This window comes from Girardinichthys multiradiatus, chromosome 22, assembly GCF_021462225.1.
Source record: "Girardinichthys multiradiatus isolate DD_20200921_A chromosome 22, DD_fGirMul_XY1, whole genome shotgun sequence".
Taxonomy (NCBI): Eukaryota; Metazoa; Chordata; class Actinopteri; order Cyprinodontiformes; family Goodeidae; genus Girardinichthys; species Girardinichthys multiradiatus.
Window position 1 is genome coordinate 15,785,993 of NC_061814.1, and position 21,202 is coordinate 15,807,194.

Consider the following 21,202-nt stretch of genomic DNA (forward strand, 5'->3'; position numbering starts at 1 on the left):
TCATTATTGTTTGCTTTGGAACTAATTGTTATGTTAAAGAAAAATTAATAGTTTAATTGATGGATATGCAAAGGGGATTGTTTAACAGAAAAAATGTTTTATTTTTTTAGATTCTGTAACACCAGTGGCTTTTATTCAGACATTCAAACATGCATAATTTCTCACCATGTTAGTAAAGATATAAGCTAATAAGTAGGCTGCCAATCACAGTTAAGGGGTTTACTTTTAGGGGTTTAGTCTGCAGGTTTACTCTGTTTTGTAAGTGGAATTATTTATAAACAGCAAAATGTGTCTGTCTTATAAGGAAGGGCAAAGTTCAGAAATCTTCTTTTAACCAGTCCGCTGGCAACAGGTAGGGGAGGAGTATTGCCTTGTAACTCCACTCGGGTCACTTTCAACTGTCAACAGTTTTAAAACTGTCAATTTTCCACACCTTTGTATACCCTGACACTGACCCACACCTACTCCTAATAGTATCTTTGTAGTACGGCTGAGTATTTAGCAAAGAGATCTGAAAAAAAGTAAACACTCACTTGAAAATGTGGCGTTTCTGCAGACAGTAATGTGCCATCACCTCCTCAGAGGGCCACACACCTAAATCAGAGAGAGCAAAAAGGAAATAAGTAAATGAAAATGCCCGACAAATGTCATATCCCTGCGACACAAACGAAGCATCTCTAGTGTGAGAACAGATTTGGATCCCTGTGTCTCGACATCACAGCACATCAGCATTGATATCACACCCAAGTAAACACAATGGCTGTTCCGTCAAACATAAACGGAGGCATTGTGTTTTCCAGCCTGTGTTCATTTGCTTCTGTTGTGGCTTCCACCTTGCCTGTGATCCAAGGCTTCTCTGTCTGCACGTCTGTCTCTCCGTCCGTCTATCCTAAATCCCTGCAACACACTACCTCATTGGACATTGTGTATGCAAGTGTGTAGGAGCGAGTGTGTGTGAGACAGGGCGTCCGGTGTGTGATAATCACAGTGTGCAGGCCTGCCTGGCTTATCACCTACAGTCAGCCCTTCTTCTTCTGCCGTGCATGTAACACACACTAAAACACACACACTAACTCACTACAAACTATTTGCTCTCTCTTTTTATCGCACACACATTCACAACCAGAGACAAATACGCACATCTTGGCAGCGAAAGAAGTAAACATTCATTTGAATAAAACTTCAGCTTCTGGCTTTGAACAAAAAGGTTCGCCTTGACGCTGCCTGTGTGTAAAGTGTGTGGGTCCACAGTTCTGTGTGTGCTAACGCGCTGAAGATTTTGAAAAGGAGAAACACTGAGAGGATATAGAATAAGTTGGAAAAAGCAAAAGCGAGCGAGGGAGAAAGAGAAAATGAGCAAGGTAAGGGGAGAAAACGGGGGAGGGCTGGTGGAGGAGAAAGAAAAGGTGATAGTCGATATAATAAGCGGCTTACAGGCGGTCTCTCATCACCTCATAGGGCAGACATCCCTGCCCTCTCCTTTTCCCCTATTCACTCTTTCACTAACTCTCCCGCTACCCTCGCTCCGGTCCGCCAAGATTAGCTCAAGCAAGCAGGATTTAATAATGCCTATTGATAAAATGTCCAAATATTCCTTTTCCCCATTAGAAAAAAAAAACACTCTTTCAAGTGTGGTGTGACAGTGCACATACACAAACACACGTACGCACACACACACACACACACACACACGTACACACACACACACACACAGGACCAAAGTGGTAAATAGCAAGAAGACATGAACCACGGTGACATTTTAAATTTCATCGTCTGATTTGTTCCCAGCGAGAAGCTTGTCACAGCAGGAAAAAACGTCACAATGTCAAGTGTTGCAAGAGTCAGTTTAGCAGCAGTTGTATAGTTGATGAAGAGCAAAGCTCATCTCATCTCAACTTGTGTTGTTTGCAGTTAATACACTGCAAATGTTTGCTTTTATGCAGCTTTTCTTTCCAATGTAGTGGTGTCTTTTTTTACTTCCAAGATTCCCTACTCTATCTGTCTCCAGACCCACACATTGCAGGTTCTCAGATTCAATTGTTAAATCCTACAGTACTGTTAAAAAGTATTTCTTCAGCTTTTGTTGTTTTTAATCAAACTTAATGTTTCACATCATCAAATAAAGATATCCTGAGTAAATACAAAACTCAGTTTTAATTTGTTTGCTTTTCAAACCAACCTGGCTCTTTGTTCAATCATGAATTACCTGGGAATAAACACACTTTTTTGGTGCACTTTCACCGCCATATCCAGGCCTGATTACTGCAAGACCTCTAGATTTGAAAAAATACTCAACCTTTTTGTCAACATGAAGGCGGAATATCTCACAATTCCAGTACATTGTCATTTTTTTATAGATAATAATAGGTCTCTGAATATTTCAACGCGCCTAGATAAAAAAAAGTTCATGACTACATAAGAAACAAAGTTATTGACAGCCTAGAAAAAACTCCAAAACCATTTCTAAGGCTTTGTGGTTCAAGCAAAGCCCAGTGAGAGCCATTATCCGCAAATGGGACAACATCTAAAGCTCTGCAAGCCTTACTTGCCTCAGTTAAGCTCAAAATTTGTGATTCAAGAATAAAAAAAAAGACTGGGCAAAACTGACATCCCTGGGAAAATTCAAAGGTGGAAACCACTGCTGATTAAAATGAACTCAAATTCCCATCTCATATTTGGCAACAAAACATCTTGATGTTTTGTTGCCAAAACATCAAGATGTTACCTGGGCTTACCTGTCGCATTACCGTTACATATTCAGGCTCAAAAACCATGACTGTGGCTGAATTAGAACAATTCTGTAAAGAAAAAAGGGCCAAAACTGCTCCACTGATTCATTTGCAGTTATTACAAACACTTAATAACAGATCTTGCTGCCAATGTTGGTACAACCACTTATTAGACGTAGCACATGATTATTTTTTTTATATAGGGTCAGCTTGATTTGGATTGTTTTTTTACACTAATAAATTAAATCACCACTTGGACCCTTTTTTGTATTCACTCGGGTTTTCTTTGTCTGATATTAAAATTTGATGGTCTGAAACCTTCATGTCTGACAAAAAAAAGCAAAAAGAGAACAAATCTGAAAGTGAGCAAATATTTTTTCACTAAATAGTCCCCCACCCTCAAATTGAGTTGCAATTACACACATAAATAAAAATACCCTCTTCTCTCTCTAATCTCAAACTGGTAGAACATAAGTGCTTAGTGAGCATTTCTGACTTTAAAGCAGGAAAACCAACAACAAAAGATTAGCAAACGATTGAGTTATTAATAGTTTACAATTTGAGGTTAGCCCAGGTTGGAAATGTCTATATGACAGCAGCAGTATATATTTTTTGTTAGCAGCTGTAGTTAAAAAGTAAGAAAAGCTAAATGTAAATAATACAAACGACAAGCTTTTTTACTTATGCATTAGAACAGAAGATGTTTTCGCTCTTTGTTTCATGAACTCCAAAAACATTTTAGATCCCCTCAATATATAGTTGTAGGTTTAATTCCAGTTGTTTCCCCAAAGACATATCCATGTGCCTTTTGGCAAGGCACTTGGTTTATGAATCTGTGCGTGCTTGTAACTTCACAAACCATCTTGAGATTTATAGTCAAGACAGTTTTTGTGTTAGAGTAAAAATTTCAAGTCTCTATCCATCTATAACAAGCTTAGCGACAGTAATAACGCAAATGTCCAATTTGTTATCAAACTGAGCTTTTAAACCCTGATGGAGCTGCTGCCAATGATCTCAGATGGAGTTGTCCAGAGGTTTACACCCCATTGTTACAATAGATTTTAAAACATCATTACTATTTCATTAGTTATATTTTAGACTGCAGGAAAGATTGTTGCTTTGAAGCAGCATAAATTAGGCTGAAAAATATGCAGTTTATGTTTTACAGAAATAACCTGATTCCAGGTGTAAAAAATCCAATTTTGAAAAATGCAAAAATAATTTCCCTAAAGACTTGGTCATCTTTTAGATTATTCAAAAAGCAGAGATATTTTGTTTTTATTTGCACTTTAATCAAAAAAATAAACCCACACATCTTACTGTAGCTGTGGCTGTCAGGGAAAAGGTTGACACTCTACTGTGTTAGAATAGCTTTGTGGTTTATGCCTCAATCACAGATCATATCTTTTTTGTTTTATTTAATCATGAGAGGACAAATAAAAAAAAAAAAGGTTTGAATGTAACAAATTTATTTAAATGTCTAAAACGTATATAAAATAAATGCAGCACACTGTGGTTCTATAAGATACCCTGTGCTTACAAATAGAAAATTTCCATTTATATTGTTCAATGCTTAAAATATCCTGTACTGGTATGCATGTTGAAACTCCTCAGTGTCATCTGATTTAAACTTTGACCCCTTTTCCCCTGATTATGTGCTCACATGTAACATAATTGCACATGAACAGACATCTTTGGCTTGTGAAGTGACAGTTCAGCTCCTCCCCTGCAAGTCAGCACATGACACTTGACATGAAGGGTTCCCCCCAAAAACATCTAGGGCAGATGAACAGTAGAGGGTGGTAATGTAACATTAAACTGGGTGTAGTCCACCACTCAGTGCAGAGGCAGAAGACAATATGAAGGTTTCTCCTGAGGTTTTAATGCTGCATAAAAATTAAGGGAACCAAACATTATTGTACTGTTATCTCAGGGATCCGTCAAGGCATTTCTACATCTGCTCACGTGAAAAAGTGAGAACATCTGTGGTTGTGGTGTGAAGGAAAAGAAAAGTAGTCAGACTGCACCCTGATGATCTACTAAAGACCTGTTTCTGCTCTCCAAATTGTGTCCATACTCCAAGATTGCCTTGTCTTTACTCAAAGCTATTTTCTGTGTGTGTTCATGTGTGGGTGAGATTGAGACAACTCAATCAAAGTAATAGGGCTTTGCAAAGCATATGTGAACCTGATGGTTAATCCACATCTTCAATAACATTAATAGCCCAGGGTGATAAAAACTGTCTGCTGTGTGTATGTGTAGCTGCATGTGGGATAAGTATGTGGTTCATGTGTGTGTGTGTGTGTGTGTGTGTGTGTGTGTGTGTGAGTGAGAGAGAGAGAGAGAGAGAGAGAGAGAGAGAGAGAGAGACAGAGAGCTTCCCAGGTCAAGAAGCACTGTAGGAAATGAAGGGATCAGGAACAGAGAGCAGATTACTCTTCCTGAGGATAATGAAATTATTTCTCACCTTCAATTACCTGATGAGGGACAGGAAATAGTTTTGTGTTTCTGTGTATGTGTGTGAGTTTCTGGTCAATATAGTTATTGGTCTCAGGAACCACCCCTTGTCAACAGTGTAATCTGTTATTTCAGAAATGAACATGTTTTGTTGCAAAATGTGCATATCAACTTGAGACTAAAAGCAGAACACCTTGTATAGATGCTGACTGAAGCTAGTTATAGAGTGGCATAATCCACCGTGAAAATGTACAGGCATGAGCTAAAAGACCATTCAGAGAGGAAGAAGCAACTTATGCCAAAAGCTACATTGAAAGCTGGATTGCAGACTGCAAATGCACTCAGGGACATGAATTCAACACGATTGAAGAACAGGTTCCAGAGTGTAATGGTCTAAAAAAGTCACAGCCACTGTTTTCACATAGACAAGAAAAACGGTTTCTCCCTGTGTGGGGCCGACCAGTTTGCCAACCAGTTTAAAACCCACAGAGATATCAACAGTAAGATATAAACAATAAAAATGGCAGATTCCAGAGTACTTACTTGTGCTGCTAACTCTTTTCAATCTAATGAGGGTTCTCCAACCAAGTGCTTATTTTCTCCCCCATTTTTTAAGCAGGAAATGTTTGCACACGTTATTGATTTTCAAAGATTATACCGCCTGCTTTTGGCGTCGCGAGGGAATTACACGGTTTTCACGTTTCTACTTGCGTTGTGTGCACAGAGATCTTAACTACAATGTTGTCATGTAGATGTGTCAAAAGAAACTGAAAAATAATTCAGTTTTCAATAAATCGGCATTTAAAGAGTTATTTCAGGTTCTTTAGCTTAAAGCAATGTTTTGAGGATTGTTTAAAATACACAACAATGCTTTTCTCATGTTGCATCTGAAGGCAAATTAAAATCTAAAAACGACCTGTGGGTTTCACCCGGACTCTCTGTAAATGTCCGCATGTCGCCCTGTTTTTTGTGACCAAGCTGACAACATTGGTATTACCCCTTTCATTCTAATGGTGGCACCAAACTCACAGCAGATAAAGAAAACTGTGACTCATGAGCATCATGAGCAGAAGATAAAAACTTGATGATGCTTGTTTTTAAGAGAAAACAGTATGAGCAGATTTGCTGTGTTTACCATTTTGATTATCTTCCAGTTTGTTTCTTTCTTGGAGCTTTATTTTTCTTTTCTTCTGTTATCGCTCTGTGTAGTGTGTTGACAAACCAGCACATTATCACTCCCTGTGAGGCTGTAGTAAACATTGTACATCACCAAGTGGAACCCTGTGGCCAAAAAGTTAGTGTGACTTCAGATGTATTGGTTGGTGGGGTTCAAGCATTTAGTGTTCCTGAAAACGGAATGTAAGTGAAGACCAATATGTGTCAAAGAAAAAATCTGAATGCAGCAATAGTCATAGTGACACCGAAGCCCTAGGCTTACAGGATTTGCTGCTGGCCATGGTTCGTGAGGCTAAAAACTGCAGCAGCAAAAGATATGATGAAGATATGATGCCTGTTTTATCTGTTAAACAACAACCCAATGACAAATCTATATTCATTTACATTCTATACTGTAATGTGGTGTACAATTGGAGTTCAATTGCCAACTTTGCCTTTGTGTTTTATAAGCAAATAAGTTGTGCAACCAGAGTTCTTAACTCCAACTAACTAACCCTACCAACTAAATCTATTGTTTTGTTATACTGTCCTTAATTTTATCCCTTCAGATCCCAGTGACCTGGGGCTGGCCTCTTGTACCACCTTGACTCAACACGACACTAATCTGGCTTCACTAACTGCCAGTAATCAGATGCACGGGATAGATTATCTATCGCCCTTTAGAGTTTTTTCCTTCTCCATGCCCACATTTGGGTTGTGTACTGAAAAAGTAACATGGAAACCCAACTGTACTTCAGCTGAAGTGTCTCTTCTTGATCTTTCTAGGGAATCCCAAAGCCTTAGAAGGCCAAGTAGCTAAAACCAGGGAAGGCATTAGCTAAAGGACTATTTTGAATGCCTGAACGTGAATGCAGACAGGCACTATTATACCATCCCACTAGTTAAGCCAAGCTAAGCTAAAAGTGCTTGAACAGAAACGGTTACTCTATTCTCTGTACCATGACTTAATTAAAAAGAACCCTGCAACTTTCATGTAAAACCTAGCACGATGTTTAACTGTGTATGAGCAACAGCAACATTATTTGCAGATTTTTCAGATTGTTTCAGTGTCTAAAAAATTAAAAGCACTCCTTATGAAGCATTGTGATGGTCAGATATTAGTTTTCTGTGAGCCAGCTCTTCTTTTACCTCAGAAATCGATCAGTCAAATGGGCATTTTATAACCATTGTGTTTGTTTTAGAACCTAATGGCCCATATTGATTTGTGTCACAATATTTAGTATTGAGGTGTGTACCATTAAACAGTGGTTTTGAGCACCAGAAACCTGGTATTTCCACATTTGTTTTCTATAAAAAGTTTGTCTTTCCCCATTTTGTCAACTACGTTTTATGGAGAAAAAAACATGTTGAATGATATGGAGACAAAGTTCTAAAGATGAGGACATTGCAGAAGATTGTCATAGCTGTGTGTAAAAAATATATATTTTTAATGTTATAAATAGGGATAGATAATGCAGATGTTGACAGAGAAAATAAGTCACACAAATCTGACTGCTGATCAGCCTTGACCAGTGACCAGCAACTGATCATACATATCATATTTTCCCATCTGTAAAAGCACCCTGTCTAGAGCACTACCAGGTCGTCCAGACAGCAACACTCTTTGGTTTGGAAGTTGTTACTGGGGTAAAACAAGATCATTGAAATGTTCAAAAATAATATTAAGAGAACATATAAACAATGCAAAAGTACTCTTATAAGGGTCGCAGCGCTGGTGGTGTAGGGGGTTAAGCACACGAGCCATATACGGAGGCTTTAGTCCTTGATGCGGCTGTCCCGGGTTAGAGTCCTGGCCCCAGGGACATTTGCCGCATGTCTTCCCCTCTCTCTCTACCCCCAATTCCTGTCTAGCTACTGTCAAATATAAAAAAATAAAGGATACTAGTGTCCCCCCAAAAAAACCAAAAAAAACAAGTACTTTTATAAGTAAACTATTTCTTATGACATGTTGAGACATGTCACCAGTTCATTTAGGCTGCAAGAGAGTGAGAGAGGGAGTACAACTTAAAGCAGATAACAGAAAGTCTAATTAGGGTAGATTAAGATTCCCCTTTTTAATACTTTTGAGCTTCCAACTGCTGTTGGTCTGATTTGGAAATATTAACAGCCTGAAAATCTTAGGAGTTTTGGTAAGGATCTAAACTCTTAAGTCTCCCAGCCATCTCTCCACTCGGATACTTGAGCGGAGGCCAGGATTACCTCAGCCAGCCTAGACACAGTGCAGGCACAGTTCATAAGACCACCTCGATGTCTGCAAGTGTGTGTTCTGCACGGGTAATGTGAAAAAAACTGTTAACTATAGGGTGTGTGAGCCTTAAAACGCCTGAAAATCAATAAGGGAATGATAATCTAAAATACTATGAATCTTAAATAATGCTTTGTAAAGAGGGGCACTTTAAGTTACTTGACTATCTTTTTTTTTTTTATATAAGAGAGCAAAATTAAATTTGTGTAATTACTTTAGTAAACCTTTTATCTTTAAGGACAGATGTAAAATATATCAGTAATTATTAATGCCATCACAAAACAAATTAAATTTACATAGAAAAAACTATATAAACGCACTTGGACTACATTTCCCATGCAAGAGTACCATTTTTGTAAAAACAGGACTGGCTATTGTTGATTATTTCTCAAACGGAAAAAAAAGCAGCTCACAAAGTTCTTACTGGATTGAATTTCTGACTGCAAACCCCCAAAAATAGAGAAAATCACCATGCTTAGATCATCCAGTCTACGGTCACAACAGAACAAATTATGTGTTTAGATGCTGGTTTAAAGACAGTTCTTTATGGTTCATAATCCAAAGTCCTCGAACTCCAGCACATTTAAAACTCTGCTGCTCTTCTGCTCGCCCACACCCACTCCCATGATCACATCACCCCAGTTCTCCAGAGGCTCCACTGGCTCACTGTCCCCCAACACATTCATTTCAGAGTTCTTCTTACCCACAAAGCCCTCCATAACCAGAACATCTGCTACCTCACCAACCTGCTCCATCATTACACTCCTTCACGCAGCTTCCGCTCTGATGCCAACCTCCTGTCTCCACCACAAGGAACAAAGCCCCAAACCTGGGGTGATAGAGCCTTCTCTATAGCTGCTTCAGCCCTCTGGAACTCTTTCCCCAAATACATCAGTGCATGTACAGACCTGTTCACATTCAAATTACATCTCAATAGCTTTCAATGTGGGATTTTTGTCCTGTGTTATGTTTATCCTGTGTTTTGTAATGTCCAGTGTTATGTATTGAAGTGATTTTATAATCTTATCTGATTCCTGCAAAGTGTCTGAGTTTTTTGAAAAGCGCTATGCAAATAAAATGTATTACTATTATTATTATTATTATTATTATTATTATTATTATTAATCAAATACACATGGAAACAGCTGCTTTTGTAAATTGCTAATTGATAAAATAAGACATCAAAGGCAATTTACATTCAACTTTGTAATAATTTTATCTTTGTTTTTAGTTATTAGTAAAACAAAGTTTTACAGTGACTGCTGCACCTGCTCCTAATTATTGGCTGCTCACAGCAGGACAGGTAGAAAAATATATTTTAAACGCTGTTTTTATATTTTCCTTTCATATAGTTGAGCTTTACACATAATGGAGATCTGAAATCAGCCACAAAATTACAGTTGGTGCATCTCTATTTAGAAGTAACAAGAACAAAAAACAAAAAAAGCAAAGGAGGACTTGGAATGAGGGGAGTGTCAGACAGGAAGCAGGAAGAAATGGGCAAACTATGTCAAGATGGGGTTAAGTGGGCCATGCATTGCTGTGACCAACACACCTCTGTGACATACTTAGGCACATAAACACACAGGTTCCTGCTCTCGCTCCCCTTGGGCCCAGTGTGTTTTCAGGCTCTGTAGCTCTCTTGTGGTGATCCGTCTCCACATTAAGTGAGGCCTCAGATAATTCCTAAGCCTCCTCCATGGCCGATCCAATAAGGGATAAGGCTCTCTGCTGGCCATGATCAACTGACAATCTGTTCGCTCACACGGCTACTTTAGCGGAGGCCAGGATTACCTCAGCCAGCCTAGACACAGTGCACGCACAGTTCATAAGACCACCTCGATGTCTGCAAGTGTGTGTTCTGCACGGATGAAAAAACAGTTAACTATAGCGCCTTAAAACACCTGAAAATCAACAAGGGAATGATAATCTAAAATACTATGAATCTTAAATAATGCTTTGTAAAGAGGGGCACTTTAAGTTACTTGACTATCATTTTTTTTTATAAGAGAGCAGAATTAAATTTGTGCAAATTACTTTAGTGAAGCCTTTTATCTTTAAGGACAGATATAATATACATCAGTGATCATGAATGCCATCACAAAACAAATTAAACTTACATAGAAAAAACTATAAATGCACTAGGACTACATTTCCCATACAAGAGTGCCATTTATCTGTTCAAACAATTAAATGCAAGCATAATGGGAATGTAGCGCCGTCATATTGTTCAGGAAGGAGACGGGTTCTGTGTCTCAGAGATGGACATGTAATGTAATTTGATTAGTTTTATTAACACAGGCAGATAATCCCATCACAGATGATCAAAGGACATAGCTTGAGCCAAAATCAAGTTATTGATCATTCATTGCCACTTCTGCTCTGAAATTTATGCATTTTTGCTAGGTTTTTCTTGTGTGTGAAGCATGTTTTAACCAGAATCGCATAAGTAACTTTTGTTGTCTAACTTGGTAGGCCCTGCAAGAAAGTAAATAACCCATAGTATGCATCACTAACATTCATTTGAAGCTAAGAATAGCGTTGAATGTTTTAGTTTTATTAATTCCATGTTTATAATTTTATTTTAAAATTTGGGTTTTGTTTCAATTTTGTTTTTGTGTGTTTTGCTTGATCAGTTCCATTAAAGCATAGACTTGGGTAAGACACAGTTTGAACCTGTGTGCCCATTTTAAGCAAAATCCATTAATCCGCAAGATATATATATATATGAATCATACAGCTAGCTGAGTGCTTAGTCTGTTTGTGTTGCTGCTAATTTATTTTAGTGGTTGTTCATAGCTAAACAGCTTTGTTTGTTTTGCATTGTTATTGTATTGTCATTGTGCATTTTGGCCAATGATGGAGAAAACATCCCAGACTGCAGCTGGAGATGTGTGTCAGGACTCCACAGGAATGGAGGCACAGGAAGCAATTGGAGCTTTAATTTTATTGTCATCAGAGGAGCGTAAAGGTCTTAATGATTATAGCATTGAGGATTGTGAAGCAAGGATTCAGGAGTTGCTCCAGGTCATTAAGAACCCATCAAAAATCATACAGGTGGACGATGTGTTAGGACAGCTCACTCTTTTATATCAGCGAAGGGTACTTTTGGAAAGAGACCAGCGTGTTAATCTGCAGTTTATGCTGAATAATACTTTGCAGACAGCAGAGGCAACTAGGTGTGAACTGTTAGAAGTGGAAAAGAAGTTGGAAGCACTTGAGTTGAGAGCCAGAAGCTTGGAGGTAGCTGAGCGCAGCCAGGACACAACCCCATTCCCAGACAAGTGAGGGGTGGAGATAAATCCCACCTCACAGGTTGAAACCTCTGAAGGTGAGCCACACCTGCAACACCCTGAAAGAACCTTCCACCCAGAGCTGGAAAACGTAGAAGCTGCTCTACAGAGATTTCCTTCCCAAGCTTGTGGTTTTGCCCACACATCCACAGAGTCCAGAACAGGTATGAGTAGGCAGATTAGATTCAGTGGTGCGGTGTCCCACTCCACTGTAGTAGACAGCCATAAATAATACCTGGCGGTGGACTCACTAGAAGTAAATGGTTCAAGGTTTAGGGGTGAGCAGCCTTCACACTTGACTTGCAGTACCCTGCTCTGCGATCCCTCACCTCTGCCAGGGCGACATGAGAGCCGTCTCGAGGACTCAGGTGGTTCATACCGCCCTCAACCGCTGCCCAGGACCCGATTCCATGGAGCACAGGGCCCACCATTGTATCATGAGCAGCCTCCAGTGCCTCCCCCAAGGGTGAAGCGCGATGCCCTGACACACGAGGGATGCAGCAGGAGTGAACCTTCAGATGATGCCAACACCAATCCCTGAGAGTGGATCGTGCACACGCCAACTTGAGTCTCTTGTCCAAGGCATAGAGCGTTTTGACCCTAATAATGAGGAATCAAACATTGATGATTATGTTAGGGAAGTCGAACGCTGCCGTTTGAACTTGTGCTGCCCATCAGCACGGGAAAGGTTGAAGCTCATCTGGAAGACAACATCCAGGAGCGTCCATGTTTTAATGGAGAGCCTGCCCTCTAGAGTCCGAGACCATTTTTCAACCCTCTGTGAAGCTTTAAGGGAAGAATATTCTGTGTACATGGACCGGGTCTCCGCAACACTTGGTGCTTTCGATATCCAGCAAAAGAAAAGCGAAGCATCCCAGGGAGTATTACTGTCGGCTGAGAGCCGCTTACTTCCAAGGAAGTAATGCTCCCAGCATAGAGGAGGAACATGCTTTTAAATCTCTGTTCCTCCACAACCTTCATGAAAGTGTGCGATACGATGTTACTATGTACAGTAGAACAAAAACCCTCACCATGCAAGAGATCCGTAAATACGCTCAGATGGCGTGGGAAACATGTGTACGCCCTACTAATGGATCAATTCAATTAAATTCAAAAATACTTTATTAATCCCAAAGGGAAATTAAATGTTGTTATAGCTCATATTATGAAGGTTTCCTCAAAGAGCCGTTGTAGATGCTGATGGCTGTGGGCAGGAAGGATCTCCTGTAGCGCTCCGTCTTACAGTACATCTGAAGAAGCCTCTGACTGAAGACACTCTGTTGTTGTAGGACAGTCACATGAAGAGGATGCTCAGAGTTCTCCATAATGGTCTTCATTTTATGAAGAATCCGTCTTTCCACAATGATTTCCAGAGGTTCCAGAGGAGTCCACAGAACAGAACCAGGCTTCTTTATCAGCTTGTTGAGCTTTTTTAAGTCCCTGGCTCTGATGCTGCTTCCCCAGCAGATGATGGCAGAAGAGATCACACTTTCCACAACAGACTTATAGAAGATATGCAGCATCTTGCTGCAAACACCAAAGGACCTAAGCTTCCTCAAGAAGTACAGTCTGCTCTGTCCCTTCTTGTAGATGGCTTCACAGTTGCATCTCTACTCTAGTCTGTTGTCCAGGTGAACACCGAGGTATTTATACTCCTCCACCACCTCCACTTCTTCTCCCATGATAGAAATAGTTTTTGACTTATTCCTGTTTCTCTTAAAATCTACAATCATCTCCTTTGTTTTAGTCACGTTCAAAATGAGATGATTGTTTCTACACCATGCCACAAAGCGGTCCACCACCTTCCTGTACTCAGCTTCTTGTCCATTTCTGATCCACCCCACGACTGCAGAATCATCCGAATATTTCTGCAGATGACAGGAGTCTGTCTTGTACTGGAAGTCTGAGGTGTGCAGAGTGAAAAGGAACGGTGAGAGTACAGTCCCCTGTGGTGCTCCTGTGCTGCTGACTACCTGGTTAGACTCATAACCCTTCAGTCTCACAAACTGTGGTCTGTTTGTCAGGTAGTCTTTGATCCAGGAGATTGTTGAGGCCTCCACCTGAGTCTTCTGGAGTTTCTGACAAAGCAAATCAGGTTGGATTGTATTAAATGCACTGGAGAAATCAAAGAACATGATCCTCACAGGGCTGCTGGCTTTGTCCAGATGACAGTGGGTTTGTTGAAGCAGGTGTATGATGGCATCTTCAACTCCAACTCCACAGCGATAAGCAAACTGAAGAGGGTCCTGATGGTTTACTGTTTGCTTACTCAGGTGGGCCAACAGGAGTCTCTCTAGGACCTTCATGATGTGAGATGTCAGGGCAACAGGTCTATAGTCATTGAGGACTGATGGGTGAGTTTTCTTTGGTACCGGAACAAGACAGGAGGTCTTCCACAACACCGGAACCTTCTTCTGGGCCAGGCTAAGGTTGAAGAGGTGCTGCAGAATCTCCCAGAGCTGCTCTGCACAGGCCTTCAGGACTCTAGGGCTGACATGATCTGGACCTGCAGCCTTATTCCAATTCAGTCTCTCCAGTTGCATCTTCACTTGACTTCTTGAGACACACAGGTGGAATGGGGGAAGCAAAGGAAGCATCAGCATCTTCTGATATGGTTGAAGGCAAACATGTAGAAGCAGAAGGGTCTAGGGCTGAGGTGGAAGATAAAAAATGTGAGGTGTTACTGGACAGCTGTGGGTCCTGTGGGTCAAAAGAAGGTGAGGTTAGAGTTTTACAGGTGCACACAGAAGAAGACAGTCTTGTGTTAGAAGGCAGAGAAATGCCTTCAAACAGAACCCATGTGAAGAACAGTTTCAGAAGCTTGTGATGTAAGCATCACCAGCCGCAGCCAAGACCGATCATGCATCACTAGTTGGGTGGAGATGGACATCACACTCAAAGACATGACTCTGGTGCACCCCATCTATATGTGCACGTTGAACACAGAGCTTTTTCTTGGTTGCCAGGACCTGCTGGACAGGCTGGCCCCGCTCATTGACTGCCACCATGACGAACTCTGGGTCCAGGTGGAGGTGCAAACACCACTGGGTGCATGCAGCAAACCATCCTTTGTGACCAACCAGGTTGCCAGCTTAGAGGAGCCCAAAGAACCTCTCAGGTCCTCGTCGGTGCCAGACATGGGCACCTCTGGGACACAGCTGCACCCAGCCACCCAGAAAACTCCTCCCAGATGCAGTCAGGCATCTTTTCTTTGCTCTTTAAAGAACCCAGGTGTGAAAACTTACAAACCCAAAGTGGTGGAAGGTGTACACCTGGAAACCATGTTGATACCAGAAGTGCTTCTAGCTTTCTGGCTAGAAAAATTATCAAGTGGTAGAGAGCTGTATGACCGCATGTGCCAAGAAGATCCCCTTTTAACTGAGGCACAATACAGCCACACACTCCTCTTCGCAGACGGGCTCCGCCCTCTCCTTAAGACAGCCAGAGTGTGCACCTCCAGTGTGCAGTTTGGCCTAGAACAGCTCTCCCATGCTTTCAGCATTGTTCCAACAGACCATTAGCCTACGCCCATTACTCTCCTGTAGGGTGCCATAGGAGCTACAAAGCCACACTCCACACCTTCCAACAGATGGCGTACTGGCCTCCAACATCTCACGACACTCAAGTCTACATCCAAGGATGCTTAACCTGCTGCCAGTTTCAGCCATCCCAGCCAATCGGTCAACCTCCACTTCAGCGAAGGGGGGTTACATTACTTTGGTTCCACCTTCAGACCAACTGGGTCGAACCAGCTCCAAAATTAGCAGGAGGTAACAAATTCCTACTAACTGTGACACGCAGCTTCATTAAGTGGGTTGGAGGCTTGTCAGTACCAAATGACACTGTCATCCCAGCTGCTGCTCTTTTGCTGAACCAGATGAAGTTCTACATCGAACTCTCCTCCCCAAGAACAAAATGTTATCAGAAAGGTTGGTTCATCTGTAGACAGCCCCACCGAGGCACAGATACCTACTGGCCAAGTTCTGCTGGATTTAGTGGAGAAAATCCTAAAGTCCACCACAGCAGACACCTTGCAACCTCCACAAACAACACCTGGCTTATAGCCTAAGTAGTGCAGTTCCATTGTTTTTTCTCTTTTTTCTCCGATCTAAAAAGTTTAGAGACAGGAGTTATGTGAAATCCCATCATCATTTGAAAGAGCTAATTTGTTTAAACCGAAACCCATGTTAAACATTGGTTTTTGTATAGATAACACACTGCATAGTTGGTTACAAACCAGAATTGACTCCTTCACATTTATTTTCCCTTGGTTCATAACGCTACCTTTGCCAATGCCACAGGCTGATTCCCGTGCCTGACTGGAATTGGACGACTAAGCTGATTTCTTTCTTTTATGGTTGTTCCACCTTGTCTCAAGGTTATCAAAGCTGATGACCAAAATAATGTGATGATGTGAATGTATTACTTTGCATTTTTCTCATTGAATGACATAGACAGGTATGAGTTAGTCAGAGTTTATTCCTGCCCAGGCTAACCTTGTCCTGCCCAGTCATAGGCCTTTGAGAAGCGAACTGAACTTTGAACTCCCGTTCCAGCCAGAGTAACACAGGAACAGTATTTTTTGTTTGTTTGTTTGTTTTTTATTTTTGCTTCTTCAGGGATCATGAATCACTGAGTTTTAGCTCCTATAATGGATGGACCCAGTAGCTTCAAAGACTGCAATTAATCACACCCTTCGAACCTAGGGGGGGTGCTGGAGTCATACATTTTGGTCGCACATTTTGACATGCGCAGCTCAACAGATGTTGCTGCTCTGACGTCACCCGGGACTGTAAAACCCACAGGAGATGAAGTTTCGTTGCCATTTCCAGCATGTCTCACAGGATAGCGCAACGGAGGCGCATATCTGGAGAGACAAAAGCTCGCAGGGGAACTTTTGCTCCACAAGGCCATTCCCGGAAGAGCTTGAAAGCTGGAAATCGGTCTGATACAAGAAGGTCAGAAGATTCATAACCGATTGAAGACCACGCCGACACCCGGCGCAGGTGAAAACCCACCAAGGTTTTATTTCCAAGGAGATGAGTTTCCTCCTTGTTGATTCAGTCGACTAACAGTTCTTCATCTTTTCCCCTCCTGGACGGATGAAAAGTTACCGGTTTTTTTCTTGATTTGATCACAGACACGGACACGGGATACCCCTCCCCTCATTTTTCTTCAGACCTGATCCCTCGTCAACGGGCGGACAGAAGAAGTCAATGTCAAAGTAATTTTGTTGTTTTTTTTATATTAAATTGGATAGGTGCATTTAGAAGTCTTGGCAGGATGAGGCATAGTTAAGGTGATTTAGAATCACCAGTAGTTCATCTAAGGTATTAACTTGTTGCATGCAATACTGATTGAAGTGTTTTATGCTGAGTTGTGTTTTGATTTGCTGTGCAAGCGCTGCTGAATCGAGCGTGTTCATGTTTTTGTCCTGCTGATCCCAAATCAGTCAGGAGTTAGAAGTTGGACTTTTAAAAGTTTTTCATTCAAAGGAACTGCGGTCTGGGCCTCGTGGTCTGACCATTCTTTTGTTCCAGTTTTTATTACTGGAGTTTTTCCACTGATCCTGCCTCAGAGTTTATGACTCTTTGTTCGAAATTTGGGGCGATTGTTTTATCAGCTGATCGCTGCAATCGAGATATCAACACACCAGGAGAACTGCTCTTTCCATTTAACCCAAATTACACATTTTGTCCATAAAACTACTGGTTTGATCTTCATAGACACTAAACGCACATAGATCTTTCATTTATTATCATTGTTAGGTGGTAATTTTTATCCCCTTTGTGTAGAGCAGTGCTTGTTAGTTAGGTGAATGTTTTTGGACCAGAATAATGGTATATCAGGATTATTTGGCTTCAATAAATCTTCATATATATAATTAAGAGAAGAGTTTGTGTTTATTTCGTGCGAGAGTGATTTATCTGTCAAAACAAGGTCGGAGATCCTCCACCTTCGGTGAAGTGGTTGAGTAAACAGTGACAGTTTGTGGTTTTGGATAAATAATTTGTAATTATTAAAGAGCTTTGAGCCCATAATCACAACACCAGAGTACATCTCTGATTTCTATTCGTAAGTAATGATTTTTGAATAAGAAAAAAATATTTTTTTTCAAATTATGATTTTAAATTATAATTCTTGATAAATATTAATTAATCAACAATCATAATCCTTACAACTGTGAGAAAAAAAAGTTATCTGCCTTTATCTAGTTTCACCTGTATATGAGAGTATTACTACTTTAACTGATTTACAGAAATACTTGATTTTCAGCTAAGTGTTTAAAGTTTGTTTAAGATACTTCTTCGGTTTTTAAGGAGAGCATGGAAGTGTTTAGACATGCATTAGACAAGAAAAACCTCCAAATGAAAGAGGCTCTTCAGCTTTTTTTTGAGAACATCTTGCAGTCTATAAAACGAGTTCAAACTGCAGTCAAGTGTTTTGATGCAAAAAAGCTAAAAGTCAACAGGGTGAAGAATAAAAAGAATAACTATTAGTTATTGTTGAGCATTTCAAAATCAGAGTCAAAATTTTTTTCAGGTTTAAATGACCTTTATCCCCTGGCAAATCAGATTAGGTAAGGCTTTATAGAAGCCTGAACTACTACCAGCAACATGTTAATATTAATAGCAATTACAGAATGATGACTCTGCCTTGCTGAAATGGTAAATACACAAGCTGTGAATAAGCAGTTTAGATAGCCTTTTCGCCTTTCACCAGAAGAGCCCGGCAGTGTGTGATAAGCATCGACATTCTAGCCAACAGCGCCCGCCTTGGAGACATTCCTGATCCTTTTTTCCATTGGAATAGGCTCATTTTAACGCACACTCACCTCCGTGCACCCACACGCCCACAGACAGGCACTGGCGCACACACTCCAAGGACTGTGCAGGGCTTCGATAAGCGTGGCCCGTTCTCTCCCTCTCTCTCTCTGAGTAAACATCGTTTTGGATTAGGCAGAGTATAATGAGAGCAGGGGGCTATCTGCCCACCACGCCTGCATCGTGGCCCCCCACACCTCTCTGAGGGGGCTAGGACCAATCTTTACTCTGCTATTTATCCCCCTCCTCTGATAACTTACTTATCTGCTACAAATGCCGGGGATGACAGCCTGTCTAACAGCCCCTGTAACTGTCTGCTTGTTTCTCCGTCTGCCTGTCTCTCTGTCTGACTGATTCTGTCATAAACCTTAAAAAGCAATAAGATAAAATACATGTCCAGTTCTAATTTTATCCATTTTCTACCCGTCTGTCGGCATGTCTCTCTTCCTGAATCTAATCTTGCTGTTACTGCTGTCGAAGTGAGCTTAGAGAGGAGAACCTAGGGTATTTTAAACAATAGAAAACAATTCACACTGCTGTGAACACTGAAGAATGAGTGGGTTTAGAATCCTTCAAACAATAAGATTTGCCATTTTGTTCATATTGAGGATCTATATAAGTTTAATTATGCAATGCACACATGCTTTCTTGCATTCTGCCATCTTCAAATCCACAGTACATCGGAGAGATCGGTTTTTTATGCCCTGTAATTTAACCGTCTGTGCTTGATCACTGTGTTAAAAGATGGCCCTGCAGAGGATTGTGAGGGGAACTGAGAAGGTCAATGGAGTGTCTCTACCCCCAGTCAAGAATCTGTTTCAGAGTCTCTTTTAAACAATAACAAAAATTCATCACACCCTCTCCATGTGAAGTGCAGCCATCAGGCAAACAGAATGGCAACATCCAAAGCAGGACCACCAGACTGCTACACAGCTTCCTGCCTCAAGCTATTAAATGGCTGCGTTGAAGATTTTGCTCTTTATTTTAGTGTAGTTCCTTTATGTTTTATCGGTTTTGTGTTAGTGTGTTAGTTGTGTTAGTTTTGTTTTATCTGTTTAACTTTTTTTTTGACCGATTTGTTTAATGTGCCGAGAGAAGCCATATCCTGTTTTGTTGTTAATATAACAACAAAAGTATTTGGTTAACAAGTAAACAAAAAATAAACTGTTGCTACTTAATAAAAGTTTGAGTTCCCACTATTCTTTTATCAAACATCTCCTTCATTGCAGCCATGATTCAAAGTTCAGAAGTTATAGGTCTGCCAGCCTTCTGGTTTTATTTACAGTTAGACATTTAAAGGTCTCAATTGCCCCTTTTCCACTGGCTCGATTTGGCCCTACTCGACTCCACTCGGCTCGCTTTGAGAGCGTTTCCATTACAATTTTTTCCATACCGGTACCTACATTTTCTGTCCCTGCTCCTGAGCAGGTACAACTGGGGCTGAGTCGAGACTACATGGGACATTAACTGACTGCTGTTCACTGATTGGCCGTGGGAGGAGGAGAAATGAGAAGGTTTTCATTTGAGGTAGTACAGGGAAAAGTTAATAAAACTCAAGAGCAACTACAATAATATTAAAGACCACAGTAACCGAAACAGGGCATACATGTAAGTAATTTTACCATTTACAGATCATAAGCCATGCCTGAAGGCTGACAGAAAAGAAAAAGGACTCATCAGCTTTCTGAATTACATGCAGGCAGAGCACTGTATTTAATAAATTCCTAAATCAGCTGATCATACCTAAAATCAGCTGATCAGAGACACAAACATTTCCCCCAAAACACACTAAATAATCCCACCATGAAACAGTGTGTTTGGTTCGGAAATTTATTGACAGTCTTCAAGCGAACCAGCATCTGCAGGAGGAGGGAGCAGGCAGAGAGCAGCTGCCCATAATCAAACTGCTTGCATCGGACCAAACAGGAGGACGAGCCCACTGAATCTGTGGAGCACCAATATGCAATATCCAACCTAAAACTAACTTCAAAGGTTAAAAGTCTGCGGTTTTGCACTTTTAAGACCTTGTCCTCGTTATTGCCATGGCTGAAACAAAAACTTCCTCATAAAACCCAAAATTGTAACTTCTTCAGGCCAACTCTGCAGCATCACCATCCAGACAGCAGCGTCTCTCCTCTCGGCTTCTCCTGCTACAACCCCCTAGCATTAGAACCCCTGAGCCTTATTTTATAAGTTCTGGGTGGGCTGTGGTCCAGATAATTATCATAGTGGATAATTATAGACATAAAAAACGTAAATAAGACATTCTTGCATATATATTAATACAAACATTAGTATTTCTTTATTTATGTTTTTATTTTCTATTTAGTTTATATCATTTCACGCAGATTACTTTAATGTGACACAGTAACGTTAATAGCAGCACAGCGATCTACACTCATGGCTGGAGGCGGGGCTTCAGTCGCCATAGCTTCAGCCTTTGGGGGGTCAGTGGAAACGCAACAGTTACCGTACCGA

General features: G+C 40.8%; 1 protein-coding gene across 2 annotated transcripts in view; it reads right to left on the reverse strand.

Moving 5' to 3' along the window:
- The window catches only part of camkmt (calmodulin-lysine N-methyltransferase), a 172,472-nt gene that overhangs the window by 60,934 nt on the left and 90,336 nt on the right, over nt 1–21,202 (reverse strand). For both annotated transcript variants that reach the window (XR_007035937.1, XM_047351038.1), the window contains exon 4: nt 534–594. Coding sequence is in view for 1 of the 2 variants with exons in the window: in XM_047351038.1 (XP_047206994.1) it covers nt 534–594 (61 nt within the window). In the remaining variant the exon portion in view is untranslated. The remainder of the gene's footprint in view (nt 1–533; nt 595–21,202) is intronic.